Genomic DNA, 23,584 nt, shown 5'->3' with positions numbered 1-23,584 from the left:
TCTTGTAGGTTCTGGAGTAAACAGCTTTTTGCTGTTGTTATTGTTGTTTTTCGTTGTTATTTGGTCAGGGCAGTTAGTTTATATGTTTCTAACTTTCAGAACTGTCGACGGTGACATATTACTCATCTCCTCAAGGCACAAGAAGGTTCAGTTTTGATACTTTCCAGTTTACAGTAAACTATGAACGTTTCTTTTACTTGCACTGTAACTTAGTGGTTTGCATGTATCAAATTGTGGGATCTTTTGACCAAGAACTTTAAGCTACTTTACACTGAGAAAACTTGTACCTTTACTGGATCAGACTGCTTTCTCGTGTATTCTTAGGTTAAAAATAGAGTTAAGCATCGAAGCGCAGTTATATAAAAATAAACAAGTAATTTGGTTTATACAGAAATCCTGGTTTGTAAAAACAGTGTCTATTATCTTTCAGGAGTCGCTCACGTAAACCTTTGATATATCTTCGTTGTCATCATCTTCGCGATTTCCGACTTGGCCGGTGAACCCAATACCTGGTTTCCATATGATCGCTTGGATCGTTAGGCTCGATTTGCGCCGCTCTCTCGGGTCCGCGTGCCTCCCCGAGAAGGGTCTTTACGGGGGGTGAGCGCGGGCTCATTTCCGGAAACAGCAGCTGGTAATCGAGCCTATTGGATCGTGGGAAAACTCAGGGCTAGTGTTCGTTCAGAACAAGGACCTGCGCATAAGATTTTTCCTAACTTCTACTTCGGGTAGATAATGAGCTACTTGCCTTAGAAATAGCAAAACATAGGAGTCACCGACTTCTCTTCAGTGATAAAGCGCGCTGAAAAATGATCAAGAAACCTAGCATGGTCCCCAGGGCTTTTGGCAAATAATGTGGGTCAAAGGAGGCAGCCTATCCTGTCTTATTTTGTATAAGTGGGTCTGTTGTATTAATGGTCCCAAATGTTTTCATTCCTCTACAATTTTAAACAAAGAGACATATTTTCACAAGACTTAGGAAAATGGTAAAGAAAGCGATCGGTCGGAAGAAAAAATAGGGGTCACAGAAGCAGCGACGTAGCGTGTTAATTGGTGCTGGGCAATAAGGATGCCCACAAACACTAAAAACTTATGGTCTTCAGTGCTTCAGCATCTCTACGATAGACTTCATATTTCTCTCACTCAGTGGAGATTACTCTTCAGAAAATTGTAGTGATGAAAACAGAGATATACCAGAATGCTTCCCGTCTTTGTTGCACTCAGGTCCACTAGGGATTTTTTTTTCCGCTGGGGATCGTGGCGATCATATTGAAACTGGTTAGCTGGCAAAGTCGGAATGATATCAACGCTTTCTTTAATACCTGCAGCGGTCGTAGTGATCACATGGAAAAAAACCTTAACGACTTTTCCCGCTGACCATGATTTTCAGGAAAATGACCAGCATCGCTACAAGAACAAATTCACCCGAGAGGATCTGGATCGAACAACGCAAAGCATTTTAGTACACAGTCGAACCTGTGTATAACGACCATCCTCGAGACTTGAGGAACTAGCCGCTTAATACAGGAGGCCGCTTTATATAGGATCACTAAAAATACTATTGTGCCTGGTTTAATGCCAATTTCAATACCGTATATCTACAAAAACATTTCATGTAAGAAACAACAGGAAAATCAAAACTCTTTCAAGTTGTAAATGCCAGTTTCATTTGTTGGTTATCCTGTGTAATCGGACCAGTCCGTCCGAGCGTTTAGGACCCGTGATTTGATCGAGGTTCATTCCAGTTTAGGTCAAACCTCGGCGCTACACGTTTTCGTTGATTGCGTTGTTATTTCCCTTGTGTATGGTTAAGGAACACTAACCGGACTGACATTTTGTTAAGGAACTTACGGAGAATCAAAGGGATCGAACATTAATGCATCAGTCAATTCCAGCAGTGCCCATCCCCCGGGCATTAGCATTTTTTTAAAAAAAAAAAAATGGGCAAATGCCTCGCCCCCGCGATCGTCGCCTTCCAACACCTCTGCAGTTTTTTAATTGATCAGTGAATAAAACGGTCAACTGTTCAGTATTTTAATGTAACGGTAAGACTTCAAGGGCAACAGTACGTGTTAGTTGATTCTGATTATATTTATTTCTTTATATTTGGTTTAGCAGTTTGCTAGAGGATAGCTGGGATTGCAGCGGACGTGCCCCCAGCCGCGAGCGATGATAGGCGCCTGTATTCGCAGGCTACTTTTTCTGTGAAGAATCAAGACATTTTAAATGATGATGCATTGCATTTTAAGCTCGCAAGATCTGTCTTGAAGATCGCTTCATTTGAATTCGCAAACCTTAAGTATTTTAACTCCACTTTCATGAATTGAAAGAATGCTAGGCTAGTTTTGAATGCGAAATGCGAAATAGTCGTGTTCACGTCAATGAGTCTTTTGTGATAAACAAAATATAGTTCACCTTTTCGCTTATAGTAATATGCTTACAAGTAATGAAGAAATATCTATAATTAAGAAAACATACCTTTAAAAACATCTGCAAGTTTCTCTAGTCTCTGACGGACAAGCCATTGTTCGACAAACGCCTCGTCTTTCCCGATGAACTCATCCATGGCACTTTCCAAAACACGTGTGTCGAATGCCCGGGGGTCGCCCCGAGGTACGCAAATGCCCAGCCCCCGGGTCGCGATAAAATTGCAGATGCCCCACCCCTGGGACTGACAACGTGAGGAAATGCCCCGCGGTTGGCCGGGGGGGGTGGGCACTGCTGGAATTGACTGATGCATTACGAACACTCATGAATCAAGGTTACGGTAACACGAATTTTCGTATTGTAAACGGGACAGTGTCGAGCGTTTCCCTCGTTGATCTAGACGAATAAACGATGGATTTTACGGCTGTTACACAAGTGCCGTCAGTACTTTAAACAATATTCAGTGCCAACTTGTAACTTAACGGTATAATATACGTAACATTGCGAAAAAATACTGTGCAATTAATTGTCCTCTACTCTTCTACGGTATACATTACTGTATTTCTATGACGTACAGTTCACAACAAAATATCTCATTCCGTTATTTCCTAGTTGTAACGTTCAATTTCATAGTCAGTTGTACGTTCAGAGTGGCCAATTAATACGGGTAAAAATAATAACGAAAGACAAACATAGGACTGCTACAGGGTGGCCGCCTAATACAGGTAACAAATACAGCGTCTGTACGGAGGAAAATTCGGGACTTGGAAAACTGGCCGCTTGATACAGGTCCGTTATATACAGGTTCGACTGTACTAATGATCCAGGGTGTAGTTTCCATATGAAAACGATGCGATTGCGTCTATCACTAAACCTTTTGTTTCAGAAATCGCAGCGGTCGAAAACCGGACCCTGGAATCGGTTCCAGGGCTAGTTTTATGTTCATATGGAGCCTGAAGAGATTATCAAGGTACATGATAATCCCTTGTATGGAGTTATAGGAACGGCATTTGGCGCGCGCTTTGTTGCAGGCTGTTTTCAAAAACTTTGATTTCGTCACGACTATCCAGAATTTCCCTTTCTTAAATGTTGCAAAAAGTTGTACGTTTTTTAACTTAAGTAGGCAAGGAAGCGATGTGGTCCAAATGAACTCAAATGGTACCACTGTCCTCCCGGCCCCTCTAACAAAACAAATGAATGAATACACAAACAAGTGAATAATTTAATACATTTTGGGTCAGAGAAGTTATACAAAAACAATGAGAACAGGTTGACCGTAAAAAGGAGATTACCGGATCACTTGGCAGAATATCGTGTCCCACGACAAAATGAGCGGCCTTCCCATTCTCCCAACCATCTTTCGTCAGTTTAATTTATAAATTGTCTCTAACCCGTGTTTTCCTCCTTTAAAAGAAGCTGGATTCTTAACGGCTTTTTTGGAAATTTTGAATTGGTGTGAGTGATCTGTTGGGGTCTATTCTTTCAGCTCGGGTCATTCCTCGAGGAAACATGATTCGCGCGACCGCAAGAAATAACACGCGTGAACGAGTAAGAACGCGCAAGCGTGAGAGTTCGTGAGAAAAGCGCGTGGGCGTGCGCGAACGTTTAGTTCGCGGGAGATTACTTGCGGCATCAGTATACAGGTATTTTTATACTAAAGGAAACAATTTTTATATTTTGGAAAATGAATTATCGAGATGTTTAAGGGAATACTCGGGATTCTGGTTGCCATGTTTACTTCCAGTTGACTTGGTGTTTCTGGGGAAGGAACGCGTGACGATCCCTCAGAGCGTCTGCGTGGGAAGCCGTGCCCAGCCCAGTCCAGCCAAATCTATTTATGTCTTTGCGGTTACGACCCCGCCAAACACACTCCAGTAACTTGACGGTTTTGTGTTTATTCCTTTCCTTGAGGAAAATCATTAACATTACGGGAAAATTAATCCTTTGTTCAATAGATGACCGTCACTTCAAGTAGCATTCGTGACTAAAATTTACGTTACAAGAATGTCACGATCTAATGTTGGTCACGAAAAGTTGATCCAAACCTAAGAGGATTGAAAGAAATCAAACAGAATTCTGCAGAAACCAAGTGCTAGCGTGTACGTTGGCGTTGATGTTGTCAATTCCTGTCAATGTCAGTGTTGTTGGAGACAACAAATCTCCCTAGTTCCGAGTTAACGGCTCCGTTACATGCCATGCGAGCTCGCGTTTCGGAAACGAAACGAACAGGAAATCCACCTTGTTTATCAAGAGCCGACATGTATTTCTCGAAAAGTCTGAGTATTTGTCAAAAAGTCAAGGAAATCCACAGGTACGTGAAGTGCATTCATCATATTTCCTGTTTTGCACCAAGGTCATTGATTGTTCGTATTTACCCTGTGGGCTACGAGGCACTTCTTCAACACCTAACCAGTATTCCTTCTGTCTGTTTACGAGGCGGTTTTTCGTGTTTGTTTGCCCTTTAATCCCTGCTAATTCCATCGAATCTCTTTTGCCCGGAAGAGCCAAGCCAAAAACAGGGTTAGCACGACAACACGACATCATTGTTTGCCGTTGACAATCACACAGGACGGTAAATTTAGGACCCTCGAATGAGTGTTTAGTTACATTTTATCGTGAAACCGCAAGACTTATCCCCGTACTTAAAACCTGGTTATTATCAAATGCCAAGGAGACTATTAACGACTTTGGGGACTGTCAAACGTTTCGTGCCAAGGGGAAACGCTACAAAAATCCCAGACACGGTGGTCGGGAGACAGCGCGTGATTAACGTCATCCAACACAAGAAACCGACGAAAGAACCAATTGAGAAGCCCAGCGTTGTGTTCACGTTAACTGTGAATCTGGTGTGAAGTCACCCCGAGTCAATACCTGACATATTTAGTGAAATGCGGCTTCGTCTATAGACTTCTATAAAGCGAAGGATCGTTTTCCGACGGGCTCCAGTTCAATTTCGTCGACTAATGGCTAACGGTATGACAAGATTGAATGTCCCGATGCTATTCCTGTGGTTTGTTCTCCTCTTTAATGGTATGTGGCATATATTTGTCTTGAAATTTTTTGTCGTCTTATTAGCTTGCGAAATGTCGAACGACTGATCAAAGACGGACTCATCTGTGCTGTTGAGATAACTTTGTGCTGAAGGAAAACGTTGTATATTAATTGAGCTCTTAACTGACAATTAATTCATCACACATGGGAGAGATTGCTATCAGAAGAACTGTTGACATTTTCTTGCAAAGCGAACTAAACTGTAAGGTAAAACAGACACTAAACGACTTCTGTGACAAGCAGAGAGTTGAACATTAGGCGTGAAAACAATTCAGCAATAAACAAGTTGTACAATTAATCAGATATCAGTCCTGTCTGGAAATGAAGGATTGAACTATAAGGCTGTGGCGTTATCTCGAAAAGATAAGATTGCAGCTTGGATATTTTACTGTCTCAGCGCTGATTAAATAAGCGGGGAACTAAATGGGCTTATCTTCTTCGAGGGGGAAGGTTGTTCGTGATCTTCGTATTATCGCGTTCTCTTAACAGCTGTAGGTTTTTCGTTTTCGTGTTGTATCTTATTATCTTTTAATAAGGTCTTAAACGATCTTAGCTTGTGGTTAGAAAAAAATTATATTGAAATTTATATCAAACATGACGAGCATGCAAAAGAAAACCTTAGTTTGAAATTCAAAGAATCGTGTTCGCCGTATTTAAAGGGAATAAGTTGGCGGTCAACGTTTTTCTTTCAAACTCCGGAAATATACATACATCGGGCAACAGACTAACAAAACAACTGCTAAAACAACAACAGTCAGTTTGTTTTATACCCAACTTTAGTGGATCGTTCAAGTTCTTATTTAGCACGTCCTTAGCTTTATCGTTACACTGATTGCGAGTTAATCCAAACACGAATCAAAACGCTAAATGAGCTCTTCTAAGTGTACCATGCATTCCACGAAAAACGAAAATGGTTGAAATTATTTAAAGTGGTAGGTCGGATTTAAGTGTTGTTGTTGTTTTTTGCTTTCAGTGTCCGTAAATTCTCGTGCCCCTTTAAATCAGTGATACCGTGGCTAAGGACATGACATCCCTTCATGATCATCAGACCGTCTTTGTTTGTCTGTTTATTTTCCTACAGTGTATCATATCCAAGATAATCGTTAACAAAAATAGCGTGGAACGGAAAGCCGGCAGATCTATTTCAAAGCTAATTCCGTCCACACTAATGCGCGGTCATTTACAAGTGCGTGATACCCACTTATTGCGTTTTGCCTTATAGCCACACAAAAACAATGGTAGCTTTAATTTTTAGCATCAAACACAAAAAGTGATCATTAGAAATGTTTTTTCCTTGGTATGAAAATGAATCATTGTTCCAAACAACAAATCAAAACTACACAAATTACAAAATTATCTCATTTAATCTTTCTCTAGCCTGCAAACAGGCTCCCGGCGAGGACGGAAAAAAATTTCAGCGAGCGCGAAACAGGCAGCCTGTTCGCAGGCTAATCCTTCTCTTTTGCGAAATACTATGCTGTTGTGAGAAGAATTGAGATCTTGAGAGATCGTCACATATCTGCTTAGACCAGGCATTTTAGTTGCAACAACTCACATTTACGCATTGCGGACCTATTCTTTGCTTTCAGCATATCCAGCAAAAGCAGTGAGACCCGGGCAATGCCCAGGCTTTCCGCGCCAGCAGAACTGTCCCGGTTCTACTATCGACCAGTGCAAGTACGACGAAGACTGCAAGGAGAACAACCAGCAGAAATGCTGCAAGATTGGGTGCAGAAGGATTTGTTTTGATCCCAGTAATTTGGCATTAGTCAGTGGTAAGCGCCTTATGTGAATCCACTTTGAAGTAAATAAAACACAAACAACAAACAGATTCTCATCAAATTTTCAGATGCCGAGAAGAGGAACGAAAATACGATGCACGGCGGAGTATTTTTGACGAGTTTCGAGGTGGTCAAATTAAAAATAAAATCCTAACTCTTTTTAACAATTAGATTATGAGCTCGAGATTTCTTTGAGGTGATAGTTGAGGAGGGAGAAGGCCGAACAACTTTCGCCCCATAGAAATTGAGCGAATAATCTCATTTCCTTTCAGTTAGCATTAAAATTCTAGCCTTCGAAAAATCCTGCAGAGTGAATTGTCATTTCAAATTTGCAATACATTGTGTGCGCACTCATCAGGTTTTTCAAGAGCTTCGAGATTTTAACGTGATCAAACCGCCTACATGTATGTTCCTTGTTTTAGTCTTTTTCGGGATTTAAGTGTACAATAGCCCAGCCTATCAGATCGCAGCATTTTCATAAGTATACCAGTAGAACTCTATTATAAATGCAACATCCCACCATTCTCCTGACTCGCTGTAAGTCGCACCATTTGAGGCGATTATCACGCTTTGTAAAAATTGCACAAGTCTGATACTCAAGTTTGGTTTTTGTCTGAAAAGAGACATTATAAAGCTACCAAAGGTGAGTTTAGTCGAATTTGTACTAATAATCATAAAACTTACATAATCGTAAAACTTACCTTGATTTGTATCTTGATGCATGCGCAAACTACAAAATTATGGCGACCTGACGGTACCTTGTTCATGTAACAGGTAACAGTGTGTGCCCATCATTACCGAGACCCGCTCCGTGCCCAAATCAGCCGAACCAGTGTATCAGCAAGACAGACTGCAGCACTGGACAAGAATGTTGCTCTGACGGCTGTCGAATGATTTGTGTTGAACCTCTACTTGCTCCGCTCAAAACTGTTCCAATAACGAAAGCGGTCAAAACTTTTCGTGAGTATTTTTTTTCTTATGTTTAGTTGTAGTGCCCGTTGTGTAAAGAAGCTACAATCTTGGTCGAGATAAACAGAGTTTTCCTCGCGAGAACACGACTCCTTAATGATTGAATTGATTTCATAACCGAGTTACAAGAGGCGGAAAGATTTCCTGAACCACACAACCGAACCACTTTCACGTAGTTTTAGTTTTTTTTATTAAATCCATTTTGAAATCACCGGTTATCCTTACAATCTAGTTGGCTCTCAGTGGTGCGATTTATTGACGAATCGCGCTATTTTTTGCTCTAATATAAATCGCATCCTTTTCTCAGCCAATGAGAATGAGTAGAATGGGACAGTAAAACAAAACAACCGATCATATTTCAAGGTTAATTTAAAGTAATCAATAAAATTTTAGGAAAATTAAGGCAAAAAGCCATTGTGTGGAGAATTTTGCAACCACTACTGCCAAAACTTTGTTGTTATTGTTGTTTCCCCCCCCCCCCAAAAAAAAAAATTGATGAATTGAATTAATTACAGTTTCTGAATGACGATCATGAGCTCCTTCAGGCTGAAGACCTACTTTAATGGAAGTTCCCAACTTTCAGTGCCCATTTTGACGAATATTTTGGCGATTTTTCTTCAACATCTACTCAAGATCCGTATGATACCGAGTCCAGTAAAACATAAACAAACGAAAACCACACAACAATAAATTCAGAGCCATCTAAAAAAGGTAGATGTTTCCAGGTTTCCGGTAGTTTCAAACGAAGCAAAACGAGAGCTCAACTCTGTCGCTGTGAATAACAGGAATAAACATAGTCAAAATACGCCCTGCTGCACAAAACAGTGAATGAGCGAACGTCTTACGAGGCTGGTGCCAGTCCCGCCATCTTGAAAATATCTTGAAATAAATGGTGCCGCAAGGACTTGACAAGGTCCCAAGTATTGCGTCCTACTCCGAGGTCGTCACAAAAAGAAACGGAGATGATAACGAGCTGGACTCCCTTAAAATCATGCCATGAAACGGTGTTTAAAAGAAAAAAAAAACGTACTATCCACTGGGCATCGTGCACTCGAAGGAGTTTCACAACTCAAAAGAAATCCATCGCAGAATTACACAAGATGCACGCTCAAATTCCTTCTCCAAAGACAACGAAAAGTCTCAGCCTCAACCACAGAAGAAAGGAAGGCTTTCCATCATTGATTCAGGCGACATGAATTGAACTTTTATGCATGAAGTAGACTACTTTTCGTTCTGACTTCAGAACTGCTTGTTTTTTTTGTCATGCTCGAATGAGTTTTCGTCACATGACATCGTTTTTCATACTAAATAAGACCGTAAAGGCGTTTCCGGTTCCGCTATACAAAAATCTAAAATTCAAGGCGAAAAATTGTGCGATTTCAAATTGGAGCCAATAAAGTGGCTATTGAACTTCGTGTCGTGCAATTTTGGTCTGAAATCATAATTGTGATTTCAAATCGAACTCGCGCCGCGCGCTCGTTCGATTTTGAAATCACGCGTATGATTTCAGACCAAATTGCACTCCACTCTGTTCAATTACCATTATTAATGTATAGTTATAAAGTTTTAATCTGTGTACATAAATTTGTATTTTTAACCTGGTGTAATTTATACAGGGCCCCTATGGATACCAGCCTTTGAGCTGAACGGGCTACCCTGTAAAAATAAAGTTTTACTTTACTTTTAATATGAAACGGTATTGCATATAGAAGTAATATCACTCTCTTTCTTACTATCCTCATGTAAGCTTTTTATCCCGACAGAATGGAGAAGTTGCAATACTACTGTGGACTTAGGCTTCATCGTAGATTCGTCCGGGAGCATCGGCAGAAGGAATTACGTTAAGGTCAAAAGCTTTGTGAAGTACCTCGCTAGAAGCTTTGGAATTTCGCCAACAGGGAGCAGGGCTGGTATCGTGCTCTACAGCAACAAGGCTTCAGTCAAAGCTCACTTTGGCCAGTATGCAACCATAGAAGAGTTTAATAACTTGGTGGAAGGTCTACCGTACGAAAGAGGTCACACGTACATTGATAAAGCCCTTGAACTGGCAGCGTCGCAGCTTTTCCCACGCGCTCGAAAAGATGTACCAAGAATTGCAATGTTGCTGACAGATGGTGAGCAGACGGATCCTGATGGTACCGTCAACCTTAGGGCCGCCTCAGCGCCACTGAGGAGACAGGGAGTGCGACTGATAGCGTTCGGTGTAGGGAAGAACATCAATGTACGAGAATTGAGGTTGGCCGTGGAGCGAGACGAAGATGTGGTTAGGGTCATGAAGTTTGACGATCTGACTAACAAAGTCAGGAATTACTCAAAAAGTCTCTGTGAAGCTGCTGGTAAGGAAAATGAAACAAAAACACTTGCAAAAATATTTCTAATTTGATAATGTTTGAGAAACCAGGCAGTTCTAGTACGCTCGTTCTCATTCCCCACTGGAGGGACTTGGGCCTAGGATTCGAGTCAAAAAGTCACAGGCTGATGACGTCGTTTACAGAGCATCTTTGATTGGTTCTTGTCCCGATGACGATTTTGCGTGCGCATAAAAATGCAATTCGCTACTGATCAGACATCTGCTTCTCAGATCTAATACGTTATCAGTGGAAATTTTTCAGACCCATCAAGCTCATCAGATTGACTCTATCCTTGTAATGTATCGCACAATCTGACTGAAAGGTGAACGTCCGGCATAGACGGGGCCCAGCACAGCCAATCTAATTCAGTGCTTAGAATGTTCTGTTATTCATGTATTTTGAATGAGAACTGAGGTATTTTGATTCATGAGTCTTGAAACATGAGTAGTTTGCAGGACGCTTGAGTCCATAATGTGCTACGAATAGTCCGAATACGAGGGAATAAATTTCTTACCGCAAGGTCTGGTCTGATGTTAAGTTGGTACCAGCACCGCCTGCCAAGCTCACGTGTTGCTTCTCTTCAACTTTTGCCGTACATTTGTCTGAACGTTGATTATGGGAGTTAAGCTTTACTTTCTTTATTCTCGTCACCTCTCTGCCCACTAACTTTATCTTTGTGAAATTAAAGGTTATCAATGTTTACTCTAATCACATTATTCTTTGTTTGTTTTGTTGTTTTCTCTTATGTTATAGTGACGGAACCAATTCATCCTGATGCTGATATCATTTTCTTGGTTGATACTTCGGCGGACGTCTCCAGTGAGCAGTTTGACCTGCAGAAACAGTTCGTTCGCAGGATGGCACGTTACTTCCTCATCTCGCCACTCGGACCTCGTGCGGCTTTCGCTACTTATGGTAGCTCGGCATACACCGTAATTGGTTTCTCTGGTTATAGCAGCGACGCCGAGTTTAGCCTTAAGATCAACACCGGTCGATTTCTCGGTGGAACTCGAAGAATCGACCAAGCGCTGGATCATGCCGCTGGGATGTTCCAGAAAACCGGACGAGTCGGGTTAAGAATTGTCATTTTGTTGACCGCAGGAAATTACTACACAGGTCCTGGTGCGAGTAGTGTGTCATCCGCAATGATGCCATTGCGCACTCTCGATGCTCATTTGTATGTCATTGGAATTGGGTCTCAGTTTACTCCGTTGATGTTCAAGCAAATGGTTCGCGGACCCAAAGACATTTTCCAAGTGCCGTCCTTCAACGAGCTGACGTCTTGGCAGTCTTTGATTGCGAGACAATTGAGATTGACTACAAATGCTTGTAAGTACAGCTCCCGGTGGGCTACTCCCTTATATGGGCCATACAAGTATGTGCGGCTCTAAAGGGTATGGTTTTTCAGCCGTTTTGGTCATAAATAAAGTATCGATAAATAGGGTCTGGTTTTTGCACTTTAGTCTTGAATTGGGCATTTTTTTTTAGAAGAAGCTACTTTTTCATCATTATCGATAAGACCATCAACAAAAGCCCTTCATAAATTATGTTTACAGCAATTAAAATTTGGTCTGAACTAGAGAACTTATTATGAGACATATCTCAAGCAGGGTATTGATTTAAGGGTCAGGTCACAAATACGGTATGGAAGTTTTGGTCTGGTCATAAACAGGGTAGGGAAAATCGCAAATTTTGGTCATAAATAGGTTATGGGTTTTGGAAAGCGGGCCGCATACCCCCATCCAGTTTCTCTAGGAGTACCCCTTGGATAGCTTTTTTTAACTTTCAAATGTAGGTGGAATAAATATTGACTTATTCCAAAAGGCCCTACGGGTGATCTTAGATCCTCTAATGCTAGAGCGTCTTCGTACTTAGAGACTCTTTTGTCCTCTTCACCAACAGTCAAGTATGAACCAGCCTATTTTCATTCAGACGTGATATTTCTTATGGACTCTTCAAGATACGTGGGAGCAAACAACTACATACTGGAAAAGAATTTCGTCAAGTTGATGGCTCGTCTCCTAAACCTCGCCAACAACAGAAGCCGCGCGGCTCTTTACACCTACAGCGACCGCCCTCAGCTTGAAATCACATTTGATGGATACGAAGATCGTGCTGCATTTGACTCTGCTGTAAATAACGCGCCTCATCTTCAAGGTTCCCGCCGCATCGACAGAGCGTTTGCATCTGCAGCCCAACTCTTGAGGACAAAATCGAAGGATTCTGTTCCCAAGTTTGTCGTTCTACTGACGTCTGGCATGCAAACTCGCACAGCCGACACCCGCTCCCTAGAAGTCAGCTCGCAACAGGTTCGATCTTACGGTGGTAGAGTATTTGTTGTTGCCATTCTCACTGGCGGATATTCAATTCGCGACTTCTATCCAGCTGTTCAAAGGCCCAATGACGCCTTTCCCATTGCATCCTATGCTGATCTACTTGCGCGCGCTCCGGCCATCGCTTCTCGGATAATGGGATCATGGCGTAAGTAGATTTCGTCGGCAGTCGTCAAATACCTTATCTCAGAAAATTCCCTCCACAGCTGAATTTCAAGATTTTAGAAGATGCGGATATTATTGGATGCTATTTTTGCGACATTTCAGTTGACGAATTTGGAGAATTCCTTAAACATTATCTCCATTAAACAAATCACTTTGATGTCGCAATATTTGGGTTCGGGTGGCAGCTCTCGCAGGGTCTCTCATAAATGGTTCGATACCCTTTGATAGAACAATAGAACGAATGACAGAAACAATGCCCCCTAGCCCCAAAAAATAACAACTTCTACACTTTGATGACAAATAGAATTACAAGCCTACGAGAGCTGCTACACTTCCGAATATTCGTTGTAGTAAAGTTCTCCTGGCCAACACAATATTTCTTTAAGGTAACCTGTCAATAAGCTGTTGGTCTTTGCTGGGTTGTTTTTGTGTCTAATTATTTCTCTTTATATTTTGTTTCTTTTCATATTCTTTAGGAGCTCCAAACGTCCCCAGCTATGCTGCCGACATCGCTTTTATCTTGGACTCCTCTTCAACCGTAACTCCTTTCCAGTACTGGCGAGCAAAGCGCTTTGTCCGAATCCTCTCGGAGTACCTAAATGTTTCACCCGGCAAGTCGCGTGGGTCCTTGGTCACCTCCGGAGAGTCTCCTGTGGTGGTCTTCAACTTTGATGGATACAATTCACATTCAGAATTCAGAAATAAAGTGACCAATGCTCCGTATTTGGGCGGTGAGCCTTCTATCAGCAGCGCCTTAAGAGCAGCGGGAAGTCTATTTTCTGACGCACGAGGTTTGCACCCTTGGGTGGCTATTCTTGTGACGCCTTGGAGGCCGAAGGACATACGGGACACTAGGACTTTAGAAGCTGCTGCCCGTCCTTTGTTAAATCGCGGGGTCTGGTTGTATGTCTTATCCATCGGAGAGAACCCCTATGTTGGCTGGCTGCGTCCAATGATTGTGGAACCAAGAGACGCCTTCTCAGTGGTTTCATATCGGGATTTACCCGCGAGTATCGGACCCGTGGCTAGATATATAACGAGTGATAATTGTGAGTACATTTGTTTCAATACACTGGTAAGACGTAGCTCTCGATTGGGCAGTATCAACGTCAAAAATATTTCGCACTAGAACAATTTGCTAGAACCCAGACTGAGCTAATATAAGTCCAACACCCTAATCATCAGGTAGTAGGCCCTTTGCACGATCCGGTCACATGGTAGGGAATTAATTATGTTGGGACGCAGGTTACACAGTGGGACTTTCAAAACAAAGGAAAGTCGGGCTGGACTGGTACGAGTTCCTTTGTTTTGGAAGTTCCATTGTGTAACTTGCGTTCCAGCATAATTAATTCCGTACCATGTGACCAGATGGTGCAAAGGGCCTATCGCTCGTCTTAAGTAAGTCACTCTTTCCACTTTTGTATGGTGTCTGAGTCATTTCATATAACGCACCTTATCGAACATATGGCTCCACAAATGGATCGTGAGAAGACAAGTGTTAGGGGATTTTCACAGCATTTCCCTTTTTTCTTATTTCCTGTATGAAGTTCTATCCTTGCCTTATAAACCCATTACCATGTTATACAGATGTACAAGTTCAGAACTTCGTTGGATTTTTTAATTTTTCTTTATTTTTTTCTGAAGATCTCTTTGGACACTCCACATTCCAATTGGACATCTTGTTCTTGATGGACACTTCATCGGGCGTCGATTTAAACGACTACAAAATGGAGAAGGGGTTTGTCCAAAGAATTGCACTGCACCTTGGTGTGTTCAACAGAAAATCACGTGCGGCCCTCGTGGCTTATGGTGCCAATGCCTCAGTTGTGTTTGGCCTTGGTGGCTACAGTTCTAATTCCGAGTTTCTTACGCGCATAAACGACGCCCCAAGCATTGGAGGCGAGCGTAGAGTCGACAGTGCTCTCGATACTGCAGCTGCGTTGCTATTAGATTCACGATCAGTCATGCCAAAGGCAGTCTTCCTTCTAATAGCGGGAAGACATAGCAGCCTAGTAGATTCCATACCCATTCAAGACGCAGCTCGGCCACTTCATCAGCTGGGAGCCTGGGTCTATATCATGGCTATTGGGCAAACGGACGTCAACGAATTACAAAAAGCTACAGTAAGACCGACCGATATTTTCTTTGCGAGGTCTTTCTCGGGTCTTTTTGGATACATAGCGCCTGTGGCTGGATACGTGGCGAACACCTCCGGTAAGCGTCGATCTTAGGTCCTTTTCTCTCTCTAATTTAAATAAATGATTTTGATAAGGCATCCAATTACTTTTCTTTTCCGAATCTCATCCTGTCTCTATTTTCTGAGTGCCATTATTACGCTACTCGAAGTGCGTCCTTACAGCACCTAAATCCAACATCTTTCAGAATAAAAAATATAAGAAAATTTGCCCAACTATTATTGGACGTTATTTTTGGAGTGACATTCCTTTATCTCTAGGTAATAAGCCTACTAGAAGATTATTTAAAACACTTCACCGGTTTTATTTAGGTCTGTATTAATAGGTCTAACATAAACTATTCATTTACAATGTGTAACTCCTTCCTCTTTTACACTAGTTTTCTTTAAATCCTAAAATGAATGTATGATAATATATATAAAAGAAATATAGACGCGAACATTCAAAAACAACAAGAAAGAAACCAACAGCAGGGGAACATGGTACAAACTCAAACAAACAAACAAACAAACAAACAAATTAATGAACAAGGAATCATAGTTATTTGTAACAAAATTAGACCATTATTTTTAGATGTCATTTAGGTTTTTACCGTCTGAATTTATACTCACAATCGTGCCCCTTTAAGGATTACTGTACTGTTCTCGAAGGGTAGTAATTATCACTGGCGCCTGTGGTATCAAACTGGTTCCAGGAAAACAACAAAGTCGTTCATTTGCAATGCAGTTGCTGTTATTATAATACTTTGCCTTTTTTGTTCCAGTCATTACAGGTATATCAACTCTAAACGCAGACATTGTGTTCGTTATCGACTGTTCTTCAGATGTACCTTACCGTGAATACGGAACTCAGAAAGCCTTCGTCAGATCGCTGACAAAGTACTTGAACGTTCAACCTGGTCAGTCACGTGTCGCCCTCGTAACGTATGGAAGTCGGGCAATGCCCGTCGTTCGGTTCGACAGTTCACGGACTATCGTCCGATTCTTTTCCGACCTGTCAAGGGCTCCATACCTCGCAGGAGAACGAAGGGTCGACATAGCGCTGGGAATAGCCATGCGTATCTTTGGAAACGCGCGGGAAAATGTACCTAAGGTCGTACTTCTGTTTATGGCAGGAAAACAATCGCGTGTTACAGGAGCCCTCCCCCTGCGAGACTCAGTTAGGCAGCTTCACCAACAAGGGGTTGGAACTTTCATTTTCCGGATTGGATCCCAACCAGGAATAAGAGAGCTACATTCTGCAGTCGACAGACCCGAGAATGTCATTTCGTTTACAAGTTTTGCTGCGATGGACGCGAGGGTACCGTACGTGGCGAGGCACATACCGTCTTACTCTGGTAAGTTAACAGTTTCCTGTTTTGTACTTTGAAACACTTACAAAACGATTCACGCAAGTAGTTATGTAGCCTATATGATCGTTATTGGGTCTAGCCTTTGAGGGCAACTTTCATCTTGTGTTCACTTCCATCTTCCGTTAGAGAAACGCTTGAAACAAGAGTCGAACTTTTACATCTGAGATCTAAACAAAGCCTCAATGGTGGATACATAAAGTGATTTCTTAGATAAACTGACAAATATTGACAAAACACACTACACTCTTTTTTTACAAGAATATTGTTTTTCTGGCCCAGACAGAATATTCTTATTTTTCTGCCGAACTTAGGCTAAAAAGATTCTTGTTAGTATTCTTAGATTATAGGAATAAATAGTGGACTATGCCGACGAAAAGTGAATTATCTGTTCTATCGTGACTTTGGTGGCGTTGAAGTAATTTTAGAGTCAGACTGCAGGCAATTAAGCTTGATATAACACACATAACATCTTGCAGAAATGCTACTGGATCGAACATACGGCTAGGACTGTTTTTGTTGCTTTTGGCTGGTTTTGAAGTCTAGGGCTGAAGGAATAATCTTTTTTACAGTTTGGTTGAAAACATATAATTGTGTTGAATTTGCCAATTTTAAACACAAAAAATTATATTCTTTTACAAATCTCAGCCTCAGGTTTACTCTTATAATATTCTTCAGCCTCGTTGTTCTTATAAAGTATATTCTTATAAAAAAGAAACAGTGTACGTTATCCAGTGGATGGCGTTATCCACCCTTTTAACATTATTGATATATATTTAAAATAAAAAAAAACCTGCCCTCTTTGTGGCTGCGATATCACAGGAGGTTCGTTGAAGGACGTTGCGATTCTTTTTGGTTCTGATTTCGCAACAGAGCTTAAAGGACCACGGCAGTAAGAATTTCAAACGTTCGATTGACTATGCCGGAACACGCACACGAGAATACTCATTTAGAATGTCTCTAGTGTCGGCAGAAAAGTAAGTAGATCCAGTGTGGGTATTAAAAATATGCCTTCTTAAAGATAAAAGAGTGTAACGCTTTCAAAACTAAGACCTATTAATTTGTTTTTGAGAAATGCTGAGTTTTCTTGCTCATGTGTCTTTACTTGAGACTCGTTCTTTCGTTTAAATGTGAGAATTCCAAAATTCCATGTGAAAATTGCAAACAACGCGAAAACACTTGTGTTATTTGTTTTCGCTTTCCAATGAAAATGTCAACGGTCTTGTATTACTGAAAATAATTTGATAAGGATCGTGATAAAAGAAAGCCATGACACTACAAAGCAAACGATCCACCTCCTTCAAAATTGAAAGAGATTTTACAACTCACGGGTCATGTGTCATATTTCATGTATGCGTTGTGGCCGGATACAAGATTCTTCATTTAAGGTCTAGGGTTACAAAGTTCTCATATTGGTAGAGCTTCAAATGTAAAGTAACCTAGTTTTTTTACAAATAAAAGTGTCAGCATTGTTAAATAGAAATATTGTTTTCTCCGTGTTATTAAAGGAATCAAATTTTGGATATTTCTTGATGATGTCATTTGTGACTTGTTGTCTAATATTATTGTATCGGTCACAATGAAACAAGAAATGCATTTCATTCTCAATTTGGTTAGAACAGCAGTACTGACAAATTCAAAGAGTTTCAGGTAATTTAGGAGTACAGTGTCGCCCAGATACGAAAAGAGCGGAATCCAGTCTACCTCATGTGTCTTTACTTGAGACTCGTTCTTTCGTTAAATGTGAGAATTCCGGTGAAAATTCCGATGCGTATCCGTTATGTTATCGTCCAACATCTATTATTGAGAATTTAAAGACCAATCGATAATCAATTATCTTCGTTTGTGACCTGTCAACGATGGGATTTATATACCTCTCCGGTAAAGAATCATGACATATTTCCTGAGTGACCAGAATTCTAAAGCGCTTCTCTCGACAAGCCAAAAATTGCAAACAACGCGAAAACACTTATGTTATTTGTTTTCGCTTTCCAATGAAAATGTCAACGGTCTTGTATTACTGAAAATAATTTGATAAGGGTCGTGATAAAAGAAAGCCATTACACTAAAAAGCAAACCGATCCACCTTCCTCAAAATTGAAAGATATTTCACAAATCACGGGTCATGTGTCATATTTCATGTCTGCATTGTGGCCGGATACGAAAAGAGCGGAATCCAGTCTACCTTACACATATACAGTTGTAATTTCACTGTCAAAAATCTTACAGAAAAACTTGTCCTTCCTAAACCTCTTAACCGTCCTTTAGTCAGTTCTTTAGAATTTCAAAAAAAGAACAAAACACTGGGTTTCAGTCAATCGTAAAACGAAATTTCACGTTGGCTAATTTGTAACAATCCCGCTGATAGCACTGGGAATCTGGGTGACCTCATTAAAACAATCCAGATGTCGTATTTGGCAAGTGCTGGGTGTTATTGGTGAATAATTTTACGCTTCGATATTTCGACGTTTTTAGCGTTTTCTTGGAGCCATTTGGAGCCGAGTTGCCGCCGCCGTTAAAAAGAACTCGAATCCTGGGATTTACCGCAGCTACCTTGCAGCTGAAATTTGCTATGTGGCAAAGAGATCGAGTGGTTGGAGATAAATGATAAAGATGTCGAATGCTTTGAAGTGCACAATTTTGTTAATAGGTATATATTGTAATCTCGTTTTATAGCATAACTCCTTACGTGCTGATTAATTTATTTTGCTTTCCCTGGAATTCTAATCACTGTCTATTTCTTCCCAGCTATTTTGGGACCGCTCAGCTTGGCAGTGGATGTTGTTTACCTTCTCGATTCTTCCCACTCCGTCACACCGCAGCATTACAGCGACCAAAAGACGTTCGTAAAACAGTTGTCCCGCTATTTAAACACAATGCCTGCTCGCACCAGAGGCGCTGTCATAACGTATGGTTCCACGGCGACCGTGATTACAAAGTTCGGCGACACAAGCACAACAGACGAATTCCACAGCGCCATCAACAACGCGCCAAAGGTAGGCGGACCGCGAAGAATGGACCGCGCTATCGACTCAGCGCGAAACGTTTTTGCCGAGGCACGGCCGGCTGTACCTAAGGTTGTTATTCTTTTCACTACTGGAAATCAACCAGGTGGGATTCAGACGGGAGTCCTAGACACGTCTTTCCAAAGGCTTTACGATCTTGGAGCCCGCTTGTATGCAGTAACCATCAGTTCAGAATTTATTATATTGCCTCTGAGGGGCTCTGCTGGATCAGATTGGTTCCCGGTGAGATCTTTCACAAGTCTGCCTGTCTATGTGGTCCCCCTGGCTAGACATGTGTCTTATGATACAGGTATGACGACATTTCGTAATATCTACCAGGTTTATACCAGATATTGAAACCAGAGGTTGGGGCGGGGAGGGAGCTATCTCATCTATAAGTATATAGGTATGAATCCAAAATGTATGGTTTTCGAGACGTTTTGGTCAGCAATATGGTGCAGATTTTGAATATTTTTCACAAATAAGTTATTTTTGTACTTAGGCCTGGAATTGGGTATGCCGTTTAGAAGGAAGCATTTTTGCCCCCTTACCCACATGGAAGCCATACTTGGTTATTAGAGACGAGCACAAATTTTAGAATTCTGAAATAGCGTGTCAATTTTCGGGTTACGTCCATCTAAATTATGGAAAATCACCGCTATTTTGGTCTGAAATAGTGTAAGGGTTTTACAGAAAGCAGGGTGTATGCCTCACCAGAAATTTCGGGAAGTATATTGCCCGGGTGACGAAAGAGGTGTTATGTTTAACCCATGGCTACTCATCGTGATCTTCACCAGGGTTTACCAGCAAAACGTTCACCATTTTTTTTGTGACCTTATTTATTGACCTTCCCTGTTTCTCTCTTTTCATTTGACGGTGTCCCATTAAGCTTTCGTTGATGGTGTGGTTTTTCATGAATTTGAGATATAGGTTTACTGGGTATAGGTTTACTGTGGCCTTGGCGTAAAGTTATTTATTATTTGGGATGACGTTGCGAACTTTCTGGACTTCAAAAGGACATGAACGAAAAAAAGGCAATATAACAAGGTTTTGTTTTTGTTTTTGTCACCTAGATACGAGTGTTTTAAAGGGAAATACACCTCTAGTAAAATTCATACGAAACTAAATCCGGGACTCGAGTGAAGAATTTTCCATATCCTCACCATTGAGAATATTGAAGAAGTACTTTCCCGCTTTTTACGGCTGTTTGTACAAACAGTCAGTTTGTCTAGTTGTCTAAGATATGAATTTTATTTTCGCTCGCACGTGTCAAACCAATATTTTACTCACTCGCTGCACTTGTTAGTGAAACTTTATTTTCACAACCTGAAAAAAAATCATATCTTTGCGCCGCCGTGTAATATCATCTACCGGTATATCTATTTCTCACCCATACAGGTAAAGCCTCTGCAATGCAATATCCAAACCATAGTGAAAAAAGCGAATATGTGGTAGATATCAAAAAAGAACTAAATTCTTTAGCTTGGGAATAAAACTCTAAATATAAATATTTTTGATATGGAAATATTTTTTTCAAACGTCACTAAGTCAACACTGTCTTTCTTGTTCGGAGTTGAATGTACTTACGAAGCAAAATGCTGCTGGATTAGTTTCATAGTAAAGAAAGAAATGAGCATTCATTCTCTTTTCAGGTGAAAATCTTCGTTTGTCACACATGTATAGTTCGCTAAAAGGAAATAGTCTTATAAAGCATGCATCTCCTCCTTCAAAAATGCTTTTGTGACAAAAAGTTAAATAGTACATGTCAAAATAGGGATACAAAATTATAGTAACGCTGACAAACTTTGATGCGTACGTAATTTTGTGCTGTGATTTACCGACAGCTGCTCTCGGTCCTTACGACTTTGTTGCTGACGTAATCTTTATGTTGGACTCCTCGTCACGCGTCACGCCACAAGACTACGTGAAGGAAAAGGAATTTGTCAAGTTAATAGCAAGGTACCTCAATATCGCGCCGGGAAAGTCTCGAGGCTCTGTTATTGTTTTCAGCACTGATGCAAATCCTCTCTTGCCCTTTGATGGCTACTCGAGCATGTCCGAATTTAATACAGTCATTGACAAAGCCCCGCAGCTGAGCGGAAAGAGAAGAATTGACCGTGCATTTGGTGCTGCCGCGACTTTGTTTCAAAACGCTAGACCATCTGTTCGTAAGGTACGTGCCTACATTTATTGCCACCCTATTGGCTAATGACATAACACACCAACCCTTCGATTCCTCTTCCGTTTCTTCACCTTTACCACGAAACGATAACTGATAAGGAATGATTACGAAGTCGTCTGCCCTTAATAGCAAAGAATTAGCAACCCCGTGTTGAGAAATCTGCGTTTTGATAAATAACGTATTCTGTAGATAGATATTAAGAAATGTCAATAGTACATCCCTCAGAGAGGCTCTTATTCCACTGTTTTCAGATCGAATTGGACTTGAGAATTGTTGATTCCGGAAACCTCGAATAGCTCACATAAAATATAAACAACCATGGTCCTGAGTTCCCCTCATCGACCACGCCTTTTAACTGGTCAACTGGACAACTTCTTGTCAGGGATTGGGATTGTTAACCATGTCATGTCTCTTTCAAATAAACAGTTTTTGTCCTTCACTGAATGGCACTGTAGCAACCCTTACAATGAGTCAGTCCAGACAGCGCAAACCATATACCTTTATTGTTCTTCTCTTCAGGTTGCAATACTACTCACTGGTGGAAGACAATCTCCCGATGGAGGGTCCTTGGAAGACGCTGTGCAGCTGATGAGAAACCGTGACGTCACAACGTACGTCATATCTATAGGCGATAGATCTGATGTTCCCGTCCAGAGACCAGAGGATCTGTTCTACTTGCCGTCATATAGTGATCTCCCGCGACAAGTGCAATCCATTGCAAAGAATATGACAAAACCAAGAGGTAATCAAGCGAGTAAGTCATGACGTTTTTATATCATCTATTAAGATAGTTTGATAACTGGTTGGCTAGCTATCCTTGTCGAGCCGTGAAAACATATGTAGATACATTTAACTGCTGCTGCGCCTCGTGAGTCCACAACATTTTGACCACTGTGATGACTCGTATCGTTGTCGATAAGAGTACAGACCACGCTAAACCACATTTCGATTTGTTTTTTACCAGAATACCAACGTCAAAGAAAATGTTTTTTTTCAGTGCGCGAGCTGAAAAAGGCAATGCGTGACACACTGACGCGAGCAGCGTTGTCTGCACTCTTATCGACAACGGCAAATTTGCCAATCACATTGCGAGATTAGTAGCGGTTGTGGGAAAATAGTGATTTCCCCATGATTCGGCGCTGAGTGAATAAATTAAAATGTAATCATTTAGCATCAAACAAATGAAACACGTCAACTGTGAATGTGTGTTTTAGGCCTTCTCTCAGCCTCCCAAAATTTCGCAGATATCTTACTTTAATACTATATAGTCACTTGATAAATTTTTTTTTCCTTTCTATTAACATGAGTAATTAATCACGAGAAAATCCTATTCGTTATATTGGATTCAGTTTGTAATATTTGGTTTGAGGTAATAATTGTTCTTCCTTTGTAGCAGTGACAACACCAGCACCGACAACGCCATCGCCAACTGCTGCTACAGGTATTTATGAAGTTGTGCTCATCTGCCACTTATCTGCATTAAACTGATCCACGGTGACCGAGTAATCCACACTTTTCTTTATATTTTATTTCCAGATCCGTGCAAGACTGAGGGCTGCAATGCTCCTCACAATATCGGCTGCCGAGTAGTGAATAACACGGCACAATGTATTTGTCCTACTTGTCCCAACATATTAAGGCCGGTATGTACGTCTGATCATGTGCAGGATCTGAGCGAGTGTCATATGAAAAGACAAGCCTGTGAGTTGAATATCGATGTTGCTGTTGAAAAGCGAGGACCCTGCGGTACGTTAGGTTTTTTTGTACTTATTAGTTA

The 23,584-nt window shown here is 41.1% G+C and overlaps 1 protein-coding gene across 4 annotated transcripts in view; it reads left to right on the top strand.

The window, feature by feature from the left end:
* Positions 1–4,446: 4,446 nt before the first annotated feature.
* LOC145486575 (uncharacterized) overlaps positions 4,447–23,584 on the top strand; it is a 56,817-nt gene continuing 37,679 nt past the window's right edge. For 2 of the 4 annotated variants that reach the window (XM_081465263.1, XM_081465262.1), the window contains exons 1-14: positions 4,447–5,457; positions 7,068–7,253; positions 8,034–8,219; positions 9,992–10,564; positions 11,333–11,908; positions 12,482–13,060; positions 13,554–14,126; positions 14,722–15,291; positions 16,036–16,608; positions 19,369–19,935; positions 21,470–21,798; positions 22,327–22,561; positions 23,201–23,248; positions 23,344–23,553. In XM_081465263.1, coding sequence (XP_081321389.1) covers positions 5,391–5,457; positions 7,068–7,253; positions 8,034–8,219; positions 9,992–10,564; positions 11,333–11,908; positions 12,482–13,060; positions 13,554–14,126; positions 14,722–15,291; positions 16,036–16,608; positions 19,369–19,935; positions 21,470–21,798; positions 22,327–22,561; positions 23,201–23,248; positions 23,344–23,553 — 5,272 coding nt within the window. In that variant the 5' untranslated portion in view covers positions 4,447–5,390. Of the gene's footprint in view, positions 5,458–7,067; positions 7,254–8,033; positions 8,220–9,991; positions 10,565–11,332; positions 11,909–12,481; positions 13,061–13,553; positions 14,127–14,721; positions 15,292–16,035; positions 16,609–18,142; positions 19,271–19,368; positions 19,936–21,469; positions 21,799–22,326; positions 22,562–23,200; positions 23,249–23,343; positions 23,554–23,584 lie in introns of those variants that run through there. The other 2 variants (XM_081465264.1, XM_081465265.1) reach the window with 2 other exon arrangements.

This window comes from Orbicella franksi, chromosome 5 (assembly GCF_964199315.1).
Source record: "Orbicella franksi chromosome 5, jaOrbFran1.1, whole genome shotgun sequence".
NCBI lineage: Eukaryota > Metazoa > Cnidaria > Anthozoa > Scleractinia > Merulinidae > Orbicella > Orbicella franksi.
This window is presented reverse-complemented; position numbering and strand designations above follow the sequence as displayed.